We start from the raw sequence: 16,904 nt of genomic DNA, 5'->3' as shown, positions 1-16,904 counted from the left end.
TCTTAGAACATTTCTGTAAGTCGTTGTTCTTTTTTATCGTTTCAAAGAAAGCTCTCTTGGTGACGACATAATTGCATGTGGCCTGCTGTCAGTCCGAATGAGCGTCAGCTCAAAAGCACGAAGGGGAGAGGAAGCATATGCGCGCATTATACCTGCGCGTAAGAAATCAAAACGTGTTCTCTTATGCCAATGGAAATAAAACTTATCGCCGTAGTCACGAATGAGCTTCGACTAAAAACTCTTCTACGACTCCACCAAGTTAACCATAATGATGATGATGAAGCTCTTCATTGTCATCCCCTTCGATACGGGTCGGCGAAAAACTGTCTTGATCTAATCATGTTTAAATCCGATATCGCCGTCTAGCATATTGCCTGTCTCCTTCATCTTTCATTATTTTATTAACCCCTACCTCTGACTTAAAAGACTCTGATCCTATAAATCTCTTCCCTGCTTTTGTTTTTCACCAATGCCCTAAACATATTTTGCTTATCCCCTTCAGTCACGGCGCACACGTTTGTAGACGCGACTTATTTTTGCCATTACTGTGCAGTGGTTGCAAGGAATAGACAACAAACATTAAACTTTCGGTAAATTGAACGTTCAGCTTTCCTAAAGTGCACCCATTTCACTTCTGGGTGAAATGTATCGCGTCAGACGACCACTTTGGTGAAGGCACAACCATATTTGACTAGATGTTTGGAGTGGGACATTTCGATAGTTATTGCGAAATATTTTTTCCCTTTTTGTAATGCTAGCACCCAATAATTACCCTTAGCGTGTAATTTGAGTGGGTGATTGAATATTTTAATGAAGAAACGGAGCATGACTGACTGTACAATATATGAATATTTAATTACTATGTAATTATGATGGGTCAGTATAAAATGCACAGAGTCATTCTCATCCCTCATTGACTTGGTTTCTGTGGAGTCTCCAGCATCTTGGCATAATAGCATCTAAATTTCATGCAATTATCTACAATTCGTGACTGAAGGGGGTTATCGCGACTGCTGACCGGTTTATGCTTCCATGCACTTAGAGTCCCAACGCTTCTGGAAGGTAGACGTTTCCATCGAATGGAGCAGAGCGCCGTCCCTTGGCTGAAGAGGACGCTGTGGTTCAATAAGCAAAACCTCCAAGGTCTTGCGGGAAACAGTGCGCGCCACCCAATATGTTGCATTAGCATTTCTGAATAATTCCGACGGCGAGTAGTTGCCTGAAAAATAAACCTATGCGCACCCCAGTGGATTTGAACAGACGTCAACAGTGCCTGATTACATGATTTTTCAACCGGAATCACCATGAAGTATCGCTTAAGCGCAATGACCACGTCATTCTAGGAGTGACGTTGTCATCCGTATTCTTGCTGACTGGAGGAATGTTATAGAATACGGGCGTTACTGAGGGCGCGCTTTCCCACTTCCACTCAAAGAAGTATTTATTACACGCGTGAGTAATCGGTTCAGAGAGGTCATCAGTCCGAACGGTTATCGTTAGTACTGAAAGTAAGTCTGTGTGACGGTGCTAGGCTTGCCAGCAGGGATTTTATTTATTTATTTATTTATTTATTTATTTATTTATTTATTTATTTATTTATTTACCGCGCACAATGGCAACACACGACACCACATGATGATGCATCCTGATACAGCTCAGAAGAAAAGCAAGTGAAAACAACGACACATATATTGAATGAATCAAAGTATCTGGAGCAGAAATTTGACGTAGGTTGACTTATGTGTTACACGCAGGTAAGCCCTACTCACATATTTCGTTGAAGATGAAATTGGCTGCAGTAATGTCGACGCATTGAAGGCGGGTCTTCATCAATGTCGTCCACGGGTCGGCAGACCGTGTGCTGACGCCAACCTCGTTCTGTTAGTTAAAAAAAAGAACAGTTACTAAGGAACGGCTCGTATGAAAAAACAACACAAGACTAGAGTGTGTCTTGTGGCACAATTGTTTCAGAGGTGTTTTATTTTTCATGATGGCGCGTAAGTGGACAGCTACAATGGTGGGAACTGTGTCAGCAACAGGGTGACTGCAAATTAGATATGCAATTTTCTTATACACACTTATCATCTAATTATTATATTTCAGAAGTGGATCAGTTTATTAAGGCTAACTGTGTAATTATAGCGGAATGCAAAAGATATCCAAGCGACGGCAAACAACATTGCCTTGGTTGTGTCCAGTTACGTGGCAGTTTCATATTGTTAGATCTCGGTGCATGATAATTGGGACACAATGTATATGCTTCCCCACTAGCAAATAATACAAAGGACAACGGTACAAAACAGCTAATATATCTTTTTTTCTACGCTCGAAACCGAAATGAAGGAACGATTAATACAACGTGGCGTACATACTGAACTGAAAACTGCACCCGAAAGGGCGTGAACAGGAAAGCGTGCCTTAGGGAGGGGGATTAAGTGCAGTTTAGTCTTTGACTTCGCAGTTGTAAGTTCTATTCCTAGCTACGTAGCGTCATTCTACTTATCGCGCTTTCGGCGCCCCTCAAGAAACTGCCCCTGCTCGCATAAAAGCAGCTACTTCCCTCACAAAAAAAAAGAATAGTTGCGATGAAGAGTTAACTCCTTCCCTCCGTTTTACGGGAGGAAAGGAACACAGCGTCACAGCAAGTCACCACTGCTGCTGCTGCTGCTGCCCCGTCAACGTACTTGACACTGCCGGTATAACAGCAATCAGTGAACGTCATAACCAACCGGCGGCAGTGTCGTCTCGGCATTCTCAAGCAATCTTCGTCTCGAAGCTGCTCCTTCACTCCACCGATTTGAGCACAGCGCCGTCCCTTAATTCATTAAGACACTAAACATCCCAGTCCCCCGGGACAAACTAGAAACGCGGTGGTGAGCCGCACTGACTAGCTCAGCTTTTCAGGACGAACTTTGGGCCATCCAGCAAGCCCGGGAAGCTACGGAGAGACAGGGTCTCTCTGCTATCCCCGGCGTGGCCTAGACCCAGGCCATCAATTGCAGGATAATTAATAAAGTTGTCACACACACACATAAACATGCCAAGAATTGTCATGGCTGCTCACGAAGCGCAGTGACCACAGTGCAAGGCAACATAGGTCGGGCTTCTTTCGCAGTCAGAGAACCACAGAGCAAAATTACTATTGAAGAAAGACTAAGGAACGTGCATGAAAAGAAATGGCCGGCTAAAGTGGATAAATATCTGTACATCAAGAGCGTAGAAAAGAAATGACAGACGTCGAGAAAGTTAGCAACCAAGCACAGAGTAATTGGAAGTGTAAATGGACAACCGAGAGCCAAAAGAAAAAGGAAAGTCCGAGAAACAGGAACGGTAAACTGGATTCAAAGGACGGAAATAAAAAAGGCCATGGAGATTTACAAAAACGGCAAGAAAGAACTCAGGTGGGAAAATCTGTATGATAACGCAAGCGGCAGCGTCTTACTACTTGAGGCGCGAGCTGGTCGCCTAAAGATAAAAACATACCGGAGCAAATATGTTTCACAGGATAAGACGTGTGTGCTGCAAGAAAATATCAAAAACGACATGAAATGCCAGGATATTCACCCAGCAAGGCCCGTAGGCTATGTCCACTTTACTGAAGCGTTGGGATTTAAAGCAGATGGAAGGACTAATTGGTCGGCAGTAACGTACGTTTAGAGTATATTGATTGAAAAAAAGCAAAGAGAAGAGGGGCGCTATCATCATCATCATCATCATCATCATCAGCCTGGTTACGCCCACTGCAGGGCAAAGGCCTCTCTCATACTTCTCCAACAACCCCGGTCATGTAACGCTATAACGCTATAACGTGAAACTATTCCAGACTTTTCTATTCCAATTCTGTAGTCAGCCTTTCTCGATTGGTCAAAACCTCTTTTGAACCACCCCAACTTCACCTGTCTGTCACGAGACGTCACGAAAACCGCGATAGCTCCCCATCTGATATGACGTGTGCACACTGATTATGTATGATTTGACCGAATAAAAGAAACATAGTCATTTCTGATTCGATGCCTTTTCGCCATTAGCCCTCGGCTATTGGTCAAAACTTTTCGGGCTGCACCCACTTCGCCCGCCTGTCACGCGACGTCACAAAACCGCAGAAACTCACCGCGTCACAGTGACGTGTACTCGTTAAAGATTCATTATTATGCCGAACGAAACTGAATTTTCTTCTGAATAGCCGCAGGCTGCCCCGTTCCGAAAGGAATAAAAGATGGCGGCCGTCGACCGCTCATGCAGTGGCTACTCGCACGTGCCGGAGAGCATGGGTTTATTTGTGTATAATAAGACTTTTTACATTGCCGTGTAACGTTTTCGAGCCCTTTCAGCACGTTTACGACCTCGTTCTGCCAACTCCTCTAAAACGGATCTGAGGAGCCGTTTTAGCGTCATTCTTGAGCTTCCATTGCATGTCGCCGCGACTTTCGACCAGCCACCGCAATACAAGTAAGGGAAAGCGGACCAATCGCAGGCGCCAGCACCACCCTCTCCATCCGGTTATCGATTTTCAGTGCAGTGGCTTGGCCCCATCGCATCCGTCTTCACATGAGCGTGCTCCTCGCCTATTGTCAGCCAATTAGATAAGACAATACGCTCAGTGTAGGCAATGTTATTCGTCTTTCAAGCAAAGAAAAGTGACCTCCTATGAAAGAGGAGAGCGTTTCATTGGTCAGTTCAGCCAACCCTGTAGGTTACCGACCGATGCTTGCGTCGGCGGTTGCGCAAAATTGACGTCAAGAGATTGGAATAAAAACATATTGGAATAGTTTTACGCTATAGGACCCGAGATTCGTAGAACCGGAGTCATTGCAATCGTATATAAGGGTAATATACGGTAACAGAGATTTTAAATACAAAAGTTAAGATCGGGATCGGATAGGCAAAAGGCTAGATGGAGCTAGAAGTAGTAAAACCTGACTAATTAAGACAGTCTATGTGACTGTTTGCCTTCGCCCCGTTTCCAAGGGAATTATTATTATTATTATTATTATTATTATTATTATTATTATTATTATTATTATTATTATTATTATTATTATTATTATTATTATTATTATTATTATTATTATTATTATTATTATTATTATTTCAATCAAGGTGGAGTGTTCGTAGAGTGGAAGAACTTTCTAGCGTACGAGAGTGGCACTGCCACCCATTGGTTATTTCAAGGGATTTAACGTCCGAAAGTGGCACTCGATCGTACGAGGGACGCTGTAGTTGAGGGAACCGAAACAATTTTGACTGTGCGGGGTTCCCTGACGTTCACTATTGTATTCAGTCTGAATTATGCCACTGCGGATTGAACCTGCAGCCTCGTGAACCTGCAACATCCCAGTCACTGGGCCTCCGCGGCTGGTTATAGAGAAGAGGTGCCGCTTGAAACATAACGTTCGGCCTCGTCAGCAAGGCACCGCGTGTGTCGAAAACGTGCGTTATTGGACGCGCACCTTGCAGAGGCGTGCCAGCGTCGAAACGTTTCTGGCTCCGCACGCCTTGCGCTCGATGCCTTCCTCGCGGAACACGAAGTAGGCGTGCTCGGCCGTCGAGAAGGCGTCTACCACGTGGGGCTCTGCAACAGAGAAACAAAAAAAAGCAGCCGTGAATGCGGCCCACGCAAGGTGCGGACAAAGTGTGAATTGTCGAATACGAGATGCAAACCTAGATGACAGCGCACGCCCACTCCAGGTATGACGTCAACGAGGAAAACCATTAAAAGCCATGCTTTGTGGGAAAATGAAGAATTGTGATCGAGCTATATATGTCGCCTGCGTGCCTATTTGGACACGGCACCTTGAAGCAGGCTTCCCTGTTGGAATGTACGGGCTCTCAGCCTTCCCACTGGCAGCCACCGAGTCAATGCGGTGGCCTCCCTAATAGGGGCCAGCTGTTTGGCGTGTCGGCAAGGGATGTACATTGGGCGTGGCATAAGATATCAGCACCCGATGAGCTCGCAGTCGTACTCACTTTGCACGGCGCGCGTGTCCGTGGAGCGCAGCGGAAATTCTCTCGGGGTTAGCCGGAAGAAACCGTACTGGTCTGTCGGCAGCACGGTCAGGGCCACCACGCACGAGCTGCCGTTCGTGGGCGCGTCGTCTGCGTGGAGAAACGTGAGCTAAAGGACAAACCAGAATGCATAGTCATGCACAGCAATCACCAAGGCGGAGGAAGATTACAGGAATCGAAACTTGCCAACCACCAAGCCTGTACGAGTTATTCCGTTCCTACTTCAGGAATCGAACTCCCCTATGTTCGTTTCCTAGGTTTTCTCAATGCCAAGTGAGCTATCAAGAAGAGCAACAGATAGCAAGCAGAGCGTTGGCGAAATAATTGGCCGAAAATTGATAATATTGGGAAAAAAAATTGAGGCCCGAAGTTTACAAATCCTTACCTTTGCACTAAAACCAAATATCACCGTTTTGTAAACAGCATCCGTTAGAGCATCTAAAGTGGACAAACTTGTCTTATTGGTTTACAGCTTACGTAGATTTGTTACAGTGTTCAGAAGTGTTGTGCAAGAGTCTTACTCACCTGCCGTGGTTGCTCCGTGGCTATGTTGTTGGGCTGCTGAGCACGAAATCGCGGGATCGAATCCCGGCCATGGCGGCCGCATTTCGATGGGGGCGAAAACATCCGCGTGCTTAGATTTACGTGCACGTTAAAGAACCCCAGGTGGTCGAAATTTCCGAAGTTCTCCACTACGGCGTGCCCCACAACCAGAAAGTGCTTTTGGCACGTAAAACCCCATAATTTCTTAAAAGTCTTACAGATTAGTAATATATTTCCGGCCGCGTACAGCCGCATTTTTTTAATGCAAAATAAAACTGGAGTAACAAGTTTATAACTCTATATAGCTCAGTAGTAAATAATGATAATATATAAGTTTTCCGCCTTTGATGCTCCAACAGATGCAGTTTACATAACTGCGACGTCTGTTTTTGGTGCGGAGATACGAATTCGCAAACTTAGTGCTTCTTTTTTTTTCGAAGTTGCCTATTTTCGACAAGTTATGTAAAAACCAGTAGGTCCTAAATCAAGATTTTTTTCCTAGAGTTGCGAGAGCTGATTTTTCTCTCAAACGCAACAAATTTCATTCAAATTGCTCAAGCGGTTGTCTCATGAGAGCATCTCTGTATAATTTGTTTTTTTACTTATATTTCAATAGGCAAATCATCTTGGCTACTAGCTAAAACGCTCTCTTACGCCTTCGAGCCGAGCCTTCACCATCGCATCCACACACATGCACAAATGTGGCAATAAGACACATTTTCACCCAATCAGCAGGCGCGCACGCTCACCCAGCCACAACGTCCGAGAGCTCTGATGGAGGTAGTTGGGGCAGCGACCCTGCGCCTCATTCGATGTGTTGACTCCCAGTACGGGCACCTGGTTGGCCGCCGGCACCAGGGTGAGGTCTGCAGCCTGCGGAGCCCCGCGAGACGGCACGGGAAGTAAGCACAAACGGGCCGATACAAACCGACACGCTGTGATGGAGATGGCATCGAAAAGACGGCTGCCCAGACTACCGCGACTAAACGGAGGCATCGAACGTCGCGTAACAGAACTTACCGGTAAAAGTCGGTTTACATCTACTATACGGTGCCTTTTGGCGCAAACTAAACGCGCACCCCTCGACCAGAGAACACAGCTGAAATGAACAAGAGAAACCTCAGCCTGGGGTCGTCGTTTCGAAAAGCAAAACGTGAGTCCAGTTGCCGAAGGGTTGGCTCCACGCTGAAGCTTCCCTTGCTCGCCCCACTGTGAATCAGTTGAAGTGTACAAGACAGCTGTACTCTTAAGAACCCGCGTGTCCTTTTTTGGGCGAAATACTACAAAATTAAGATATGAAATATTAAGGTAGCCACCGGCTATTAGACAGGAAGGCATACAAACAAGCGCATCACACATCAACGACAGCGACTAGCTTCGCCTGGAGTCGCATGTTGAGAATCAGGGTGCGCACAGGGCTTAAACAAAAGGTAAAGCTATTTAAAGACAACCTGCGACGACGAAGACAGGTCCGTCCTGCTGAACGTGGGTCCGCCTTTCAACGGCAATTTGTCCTGCTTTTGTTCGCAACGAGAAATTACAGGACCTCCATACAGCCTCACAGTGAAACCTCGAGTGCACATACGTGTAAGGTCACCCTGCCGCTGACTGACGATTCGGGATAGATTGTCGCTACGCTACACGCTAGTCATGTGGCAGTGCGTGTAGCGAGACAGGTTCAGGCTGCGATTGAAACGTGGAGAGAGCGCCCCCGCCGAGCCATACGCACCTGCACTTGCCAATCCGTGGGCGCCCTGGCGTTGGTGCCGCAGATGTAGAGCGTGCTTCCGTCCCGTATCGGCTGCACCACGCGGATGTGGTTGCGGCAGTCCACGTCCTTGCCCAGCTGCGGTCAGGCGGGTCGAGCGGCCGCTCACGCAGTTGGTCACGATTTGAAGGGCGTCTCGCTCATTCACGGCGCGCAACGTTCCAACGAACTGACGTAAAATTCGAGTTTCCAGGCACTTGCCTAGATCCGATTTCCTACAACTGGAACATTCTGAAACAGCCTTGCGTCATGTGCTGTCGACGGTCGAGCGACAGCCGCACGAAGCAATGAATGAATGAATCCTATTGATTAATTCAGAATGGCGCTAAGGCCTCTTGCGAATAAAGGTCATCTTGCCTTCTGGACGAAAGACGACAAGTTCCGTAGTGAACTCTATACGCGAAAGTTCAACGCAAAAGAAACTTATTCTGCGTGTTCACGCACACCGCTTAACCTCGGCGCTTACCAAAACCACGGATGCATGTCTACACTCCATGCAAGATGTCGCATAAGACCAAGCGCTCATACCTACAATAACGTGTCACGTACCCGATGTTGTCCCCTGTAGACACCACACTTGTTCACGTTGTCGCTTGGAGCCATCAAATCAAGCTCCTGCATAAATGGCGTTTGGTGAAAAATGTAACCTGAATCGAAATGGTGAACATACTCGTACTCGTACGCCATACAATATAAATGTACATATACTCATGTCTTCTTGAAGCACGACGAACGATGTAGGCAACTCTCTAATTATCTGCTGTACGATGCTGCTTTAGGCCATTCAAAAATATACCTTCTGATCTTTTTCGGTCGAACAAACCTTTTTTTTTTCTTTTTCATCACCGGTAACAGTCAACGTTGTTCTGCCTTGTTAAGTTCAGTTAAGGAAATATCGGAAATTACCTGTTTGAAACATTAGATTGTCCCGATAAGTAATAGAAACAGTTTACTATCTTTTTCAATTATTCCCTTTCCAGCACTTATTTCGATAGCGAAATTGAACCAGAGCACTAGTGAAGACGTCTTTACTACCACCATAAGAAATACTACATACCGTAAGCTCTATGGCAAGAGTATCGAACCATAAATTTTAGGTTCGGTTCGGTTTCGGGTTCAAAGCGCTCCGATTTCGTTCCGGTTCAGTGCCGGCTGAGAGAAATAAAATTTCATAACGGTTTGCGAACAGGTTCGGCACAGTAAACTAAGGCGCACTCCTAAGATGGCCACGCGCTACACAGGGCTATTGTCCGCATTGTGCGTGCCCAGGTATTGTCAGAAGGTAGAACGAACGGGCTTCCTGGCTCATGACCATAGTAAAAAATGACAGGGGAATTCAAATAGCGAAATCTTATAATCGAATCGAATGCGAATATTCGAGAAAACGACCGTCGAACGACGAATCGAATATCGAATACTCAGTATTCCCATTTAATGAAAAGTGAAAGTGAAAAGGAAGGTATTGCGGAGTCTATTCGGCAACAAAAGGCTCGTTTACATTATTTGATGCATATACCCCAGATGTCATGCAACACGGCCACCATCTGGGGCACGATAACAATAAAAGTAGCGAAAAAGATTCAGGGCACCTCCCAGATGGATTCAGTAGAGTGTAGCGCTCGCTGAAAGGAGCTAAGAGCAATACTATGGCACGGCACATCTTCTTGAAGAAATACAAACGTGTTGAGAGATGGGTGAAATAATAAACTAGGGGGGGGGGGGGGGCGTCCAAGTTGAGAGAGCCAATCCTTAGGCTGCCTCAGGCTGGTAGCACTTGCGCATAAGTGACATCTTCCACGCGTTTGCTCAAGAACTCGATCGTCTGCGCAGCTTGGGCACTGCTGAAGCAGCGTCATTCAGACGACTCTCCATTTGCATCAGTCCTTCTCCATGCAGAGTGCAAGAGCTGTTGTTGTCCCTTACAATATTCGAATGATCCGACTATAAGAATTGGCCTTTAGTATGCAGCGTTGCGATCAGGGCGTTGGGGCGATGACAACACGAACAATGACCGCGCGGCACCATGTTGGATATTTTTTTTCACGTTTTTCTTTGTCTCAAAGAGCGCACATTCCCATTGTATTACATAAATTACAACTGCAAACTTCTAGCGTGCCCCTCGCTTGTGAGCGGGGCGCATGCTCTACTCTCGTGATGAACTAGACAGCGGCAAAATGATGCGTGTGTTCTCGAACTGGTGGAAAGCAAAATATACGCCTTTTAATTGGCGCGCCAGGTTATACCATAATTCCCGGTCGTCCGTTGGCGCCGCCATGTTCCAGTAAAGATTATAACCACCCCGGTGCATGTCAGGATCTCTCATTCGGCAACACTGTTCTGACGAGTTCACGTGGCTTGTTTTCCACTGAAACGGCGGGGACGCGAGCTTTCATGAAAAACACGCACATCCGACGTAATGATGAAGTTTAAAGGACAACAAGCTAACTTTAGTTAGTAAGCAGCAGCGGTATTGCCATATGACAACAGCACAGTTTTACTCCCTAATTAAAAGCAAGGGTTAAAAGCAATTAAAAGCAAATATCTTTGCCGCGTGCAATACTTGCCGCGGTGAGTCGGTCGCTGCGAATACCGTTTCTTGAGTCTCTGAATGCAATCCTTGTGAAATAAAACATGATGCTGAATTCAAACGAATAGGTACCTGTGTGCTGGTAGTCTAAAAATTATTCAACTGCTTGCCGCAGTTATGAGAACCTGTGAATACACGTGCTGTGTGCGCTTTGATCACCTTCGAATTTGGGCTGCTTATGTCGTCAAGCGGGAGCTGGAACAGCTTCTCCCTGCGAGTGAGACATGCCACTGCGTAAGATCACCGGCAGAAAATGCATAAATATGTATGCTGCTTCGATAAAGCGACTGCAAATACACTTTGACCACGACAATTTTCAAGAAGTGCGTGCGTGCGTGTGCGTGCGTGTGCGTGCGTGCGTGCGTGCGTGCGTGCGTGCGTGCGTGCGTGCGTGCGTGCGTGCGTGTGTGTGCGCGCGCGTGTGTGCGCGTGTGTGCGCGTGTGCGCGCGCGCGCGCGCGCGCGCGCGTGCGTGTGTGTGTGTGTGTGTGTGTGTGTGTGTGTGTGTGTGTGTGTGTGTGTGTGTGTGTGTGTGTGTGTGTGTGTGTGTGTGTGTGTGTGTGTGTGTGTGTGTGTGTGTGTGTGTGTGTGTGTGTGTGTGTGTGTGTGTGTGTGTGTGTGTGTGTGTGTGTGTGTGTGTGTGTGTGTGTGTGTGTGTGTGTGTGTGTGTGTGTGTGTGTGTGTGTGTGTGTGTGTGTGTGTGTGTGTGTGTGTGTGTGTGTGTGTGTGTGTGTGTGTGTGTGTGTGTGTGTGTGTGTGTGTGTGTGTGTGTGTGTGTGTGTGTGTGTGTGTGTGTGTGTGTGTGTGTGTGTGTGTGTGTGTGTGTGTGTGTGTGTGTGTGTGTGTGTGTGTGTGTGTGTGTGTGTGTGTGTGTGTGTGTGTGTGTGTGTGTGTGTGTGTGTGTGTGTGTGTGTGTGTGTGTGTGTGTGTGTGTGTGTGTGTGTGTGTGTGTGTGTGTGTGTGTGTGTGTGTGTGTGTGTGTGTGTGTGTGTGTGTGTGTGTGTGTGTGTGTGTGTGTGTGTGTGTGTGTGTGTGTGTGTGTGTGTGTGTGTGTGTGTGTGTGTGTGTGTGTGTGTGTGTGTGTGTGTGTGTGTGTGTGTGTGTGTGTGTGTGTGTGTGTGTGTGTGTGTGTGTGTGTGTGTGTGTGTGTGTGTGTGTGTGTGTGTGTGTGTGTGTGTGTGTGTGTGTGTGTGTGTGTGTGTGTGTGTGTGTGTGTGTGTGTGTGTGTGTGTGTGTGTGTGTGTGTGTGTGTGTGTGTGTGTGTGTGTGTGTGTGTGTGTGTGTGTGTGTGTGTGTGTGTGTGTGTGTGTGTGTGTGTGTGTGTGTGTGTGTGTGTGTGTGTGTGTGTGTGTGTGTGTGTGTGTGTGTGTGTGTGTGTGTGTGTGTGTGTGTGTGTGTGTGTGTGTGTGTGTGTGTGTGTGTGTGTGTGTGTGTGTGTGTGTGTGTGTGTGTGTGTGTGTGTGTGTGTGTGTGTGTGTGTGTGTGTGTGTGTGTGTGTGTGTGTGTGTGTGTGTGTGTGTGTGTGTGTGTGTGTGTGTGTGTGTGTGTGTGTGTGTGTGTGTGTGTGTGTGTGTGTGTGTGTGTGTGTGTGTGTGTGTGTGTGTGTGTGTGTGTGTGTGTGTGTGTGTGTGTGTGTGTGTAAATCATAATTCCATCGCTGCGCGGAGTTATCCACGTACATGGCTCCGACGAAGAGGTGCCCGCGACTGTCGTCCACGTACGCTGAGCGGTAGAAGAGTTTGCCACGCGTGAACACCTTCACGGGGGGATCCACTGCGAAAAAAAACGGCAGGAAGACGGTGACTTCACAGCCATGTGATGTAGCCTCTGACGTACCTCACGCCAAACAGTCAAAAAAAAAAAGAGTTCAGGACACGCCGGACACATCCCGCTGCAGGGTAGGATCGATTGAAAGAACTATCGTACGCACTAGCTAGAATAAATTCAAACGCGAATAATTCTGAAACCATTATGATACGTTGTTTCGTTTCCAGGTTCACGTAAATTTGTGAACCACAATTGCAACTGCACTCCGTGCTTAGAAACTGGCTTCAGAGTTATTAAACGTTGCATTTTCGCGTTGCACTACCGCGAGCACGAGGTCGCGGGATCGAATCCGGGCCACGGCGGCCGCATTTCGATGGGGGCGAAATGCGAAAACACCCGTGTACTTAGATTTAGGCGCACGTTAAAAAACCCCAGGTGGCCCAAATTTCCGGAGTACCCTACTATGGCGTGCCTTATAATCATTTCGTGGGTTTGGCAAGTAAGACCTCGAAATTTAATGTTAAAATAATTGAAGGATGATAACATTAGATTTCTTACGTAAATTGAAAACAGTTTGTTTTAGCTTCCATTGTGTATTACAAGAGCCCCTTCTATATGTCCGCCTTCCTCTTCTCGTCTCGCGTCACTAACGTTTAGAAACTTTAGCCTAACTCCAATAAATAATCACAACGGAGAACGCTTAATGCAGTGCTTTGGCACAAAGCTTTGGAATGAGCTTTCAATTTAAATTAAACGAGCGTGCCATTTCCCTTCTGCTTTTAAGAAATGTTTTGTTGAACATAACGCGGGTAAGTTTTTACATAGTGGCCATTCTTTTATCTATAAGTTCAAGCTTACCTCGCGCTTCATGCTTGCTTAGTGCTCCGTCCTTTAGCTCTCTTTGTTAAGCTTTCTTTTTCCCAACTATGTCTGACTGCAATTTGGGACCACGATAACTTTCTTTTTAAGGATGTTGCAGCCTTCGTGTCTTGCTGTTTTTTTTTTTAAATATAATTATGAATTACTGAGGCGACTTTAAACTTATGTTTTATGCTTAATGCAACTGTTTGAAAGCCTGCCTGTTAGGCGCAAGCACATGTTCTATTTATACCTTCTACTAGTCATTGCCAACGGGTCTAAAAATTTTAATACGAAGCTTTTTATAGGTTTATCTAGGCACTTCGCAGTAGGTAGGTATAGCTAGGTTCGTGTCTCTCCTTGTTTCGGGTCTATTTAATAAAAATAAAATTCAAATGTAAGATGGTGGGATTGAACAGAGATGGTGGGAGTGAGCACAGCAGCCCGGCGCTCTAACCGATAGGCCACCATAGCTTTTCTTAATGTACACTTGATCGCACGCACATTTATCTCGTGCCAACGCTGATTTGCTCTTCGAGACGACCGGTGCGTGCGTGACGTCACTTAGCACGAGCGAGAGCCCGTGCGTGCTCGCTAGTTTCCATCTTTCGCGTGTATCACGAACAAAAGACTGCACTGCCTTCGGGATCGGCCCACATTCCCCCGTCTTTTCCTCGTAGCAGATAACGCTAAGAAGACGCAGTGCGACATTGCGCCGCCTTCGAGATCGTCCCCGGTCGTAACAGAACAGGTTGTAATGTTTCTTCGCTGAAACAAAAACAAAACTGTCGCCATGCCGTCGCCGTCATGTTCCGTGATGACAGGGGCTGGCGTACACACTGTGGAGAGCTCGATTCTCAAGCGTCCCCTGATGCTGTTTTTCCTGCATGGCGCTCGCGTTTCCTGTAATCCGGCTTCTTCGCGTATGGTTGCAGATTGAGATATGGTGCGAGTGTTGCGCCATTAACGCCACCTAAGGGCGGGGTTACTCGGGCGCAAAAGTGAGTAGCCTGTTCCTCCTTGAGTAGCCTGTGTAGCATGTGTGTAGTGAGTAGCCTGTGTAGACGTTTCGCGTGCTCGCCGGCCGTTCGCGTGACCGTCCTGCGAAAGGCTTAGTAGCAGGAAACCGGAATGTATGAACACGATCGTTCGAACACGCCAAAGTTTGTATGACCGTACACGCGAAGGATTAAGCGTTGGTGTCCAACATGGGGGTGAACATATTTGCTCGCTATCCGGTCGCGGTGAGTCCGGTTTCCTCGATTTGCCACGCGCCCGTCGGCATGTTCTAGTGGTAATAATTTGGCTGGCTAGATTGGGGTATAAAAGGGGCATTAAATGTACTTGTGATTGCCCGCACTACTGTGTTGTTCCTTTGTCCCAAGACCACGTTTGAGACGCCACCAAACCCTATGGTTTGCGATGCACAAACATGTTCGCACATCCAGCAGCTCCTGGAGAAACCTCTGCCGATGCCCGGATAGTCAATTGCCTGCAAAATATTCCGCATAGCATCGATTCCAACAGTTCGTGGGATCCCCATAACTTCTGTACTTTTTCTCTGCATAAAGCTATAAAAATGAATGAGTTAAATAATTATTGAATTGCGTGCAACATATTCTGATCAGTTATTTCCTGTTCGTGGCTCAATTTATGCTGATGCACACACACATACACACAGAGACTTCATCCTGGAACTGGATAATTTAAAAGCTGTTGAATCTAGGTCATATATCCCCTTTGCCTACAGGTAGCAGTGTGCTTACCAAGAACTTCCGATGCAACGGAGGCGCCAGCAGCTATGGTGGACGAAGGAATGGTGGACGAAGGAGTGGTGGGCGAAGGAGTGGTTGACGAAGGGGTAGTTGACGAAGGGGTGCTGGGCGAAGGAGTGGTGGAAGAAGGAGTGCTGGAAGGAGTACTGGAAGAAGGGGTGGTGGCCGAAGGAGTATTGGAAGAAGTGGTGGTGGGCGAAGGGGTGGCTGACGAAGGAGTGGTGGGCGAAGGAGTGGTAGAAGGAGTGGTGGAAGAAGGGGTGGTAGACGAAGGGGTGGTGGGCGAAGGAGTGGTAGAAGAAGGGGTGGTGGACGGAGTGCTGGGGGAAGGAGTGGTGGAAGGAGTGGTTGACGCAGGGGTGGTGGAAGAAGGGGTGGTGGGCAAAGGAGTGGTGGGAGAAGGAGTAGGGGAAGAAGGGGTGGTTGACGATGGAGTGGTGAGCGAAGGAGTGGTCGGCGAAGGAATGGTGGAAGGGGTAGTGGAAGAAGGGGTGGTGGGTGAAGGAGTGGTGGAAGGAGTGGTTGACGCAGGGGTGGTCGGCGAAGGAATGGTGGAAGAGGTAGTGAAAGAAGGGGTGGTGGGTGAAGCAGTGTTGGAAGGAGTGGTTGACGCAGGGGTGGTAGAAGAAGGGGTGATGGGCAAAGGGGTGATTGACGATGAAGTGGTGAGCGAATGAGTGGTCGGCGAAGGAATGGTGGAAGGGGTAGTAGAAGAAGAAGTGGTGGGTGAAGGAGTGGTGGACGAAGGAGTGCTGGCGGAAGGAGTGGTGGAAGAAGGTGTGGTTGCCGCAGGGGTGGTGAAAGAAGGGGTGGTCGGCGAAGGAGTGCTGGGAGAAGGAGTGGTGGAAGAAGGAGTGGTTGACGCAGGGGTGGTGAAAGAAGGGGTGGTGGGCGAAGGAGTGGTGGACGGAGGGGTGGTTGACGCAGGGGTGGTGGACGAAAGGGTGGTGAACGAAGCGGTGATGGTTGTAGGGGTTGTAGTCGGCGTAGCGGGTGCTTGCTGCCCCGTAGATTTTGGCACACACGGAATCGTGGCGACAGTGCCCGAAGCATCGCTGTCCTCCTTTCTGTCAAGACAGCTCGGCAGGGCGATCAGTGTGAGCGCTGATCCTAGCAAGCCCGGTACCAGCAGAGCCAGCAGAGTGTAGCAGACCAGGTTGATATGGGACAACTTTGCGTGCACAGTAGGCGACTCGTGCCCATCTTCGTGGGACGAAGTCGCTTCCGTGGTCAACGGCTGATGCGCTCCCTGTTCGTCCTGCTGCCCTGGCCTCGCTTGTCGTGACCCCGACGACTTGGTCCCACTGCTTGGCAGCTCCCCGTAGCTTGGCACACCCGATGACGCACTTGAGGACATGGTGCGTCCTCGATCGTCTACGTGCAGTCGGAGCCAGCAGCACGTCTGAAGACAAAATATACAGCAAGAGCTGCAATTGATTCTTACATGCCACAGTCAACGTCCTGTTATACACTGCACAGGTTTATTTAAACGAGCAGCTGTTCATGCATACCGGGATCTGCCGCGGTGGCTTAGCGGCTATGGTGTTGCGCTACTAAGCACGAGGTCGCGGGATCAAATCCCAGCCGCGGCGGCCGCATTT

At 47.9% G+C, this 16,904-nt stretch overlaps 1 protein-coding gene across 1 annotated transcript; it reads right to left on the bottom strand.

Annotated features, from left to right (window-relative positions):
• Nucleotides 1–8,859: 8,859 nt before the first annotated feature.
• On the bottom strand, nt 8,860–16,660 carry LOC142570300 (uncharacterized). The gene is made up of 5 exons (XM_075678693.1): nt 16,430–16,660; nt 15,295–16,370; nt 12,583–12,676; nt 11,064–11,115; nt 8,860–8,932 (listed from the first exon to the last, which is right to left on the bottom strand). The coding sequence occupies exons 1-4, from the start codon at nt 16,658–16,660 to the stop codon at nt 11,089–11,091; spliced, it is 1,428 nt and encodes a 475-aa protein (XP_075534808.1). The 3' UTR covers nt 8,860–8,932; nt 11,064–11,088.
• Between the last annotated feature and the right edge of the window lie 244 nt (nt 16,661–16,904).

The sequence above is a fragment of the Dermacentor variabilis genome, chromosome 2 (genome assembly GCF_050947875.1).
Source record: "Dermacentor variabilis isolate Ectoservices chromosome 2, ASM5094787v1, whole genome shotgun sequence".
Taxonomy (NCBI): domain Eukaryota; kingdom Metazoa; phylum Arthropoda; class Arachnida; order Ixodida; family Ixodidae; genus Dermacentor; species Dermacentor variabilis.
This window is presented reverse-complemented; position numbering and strand designations above follow the sequence as displayed.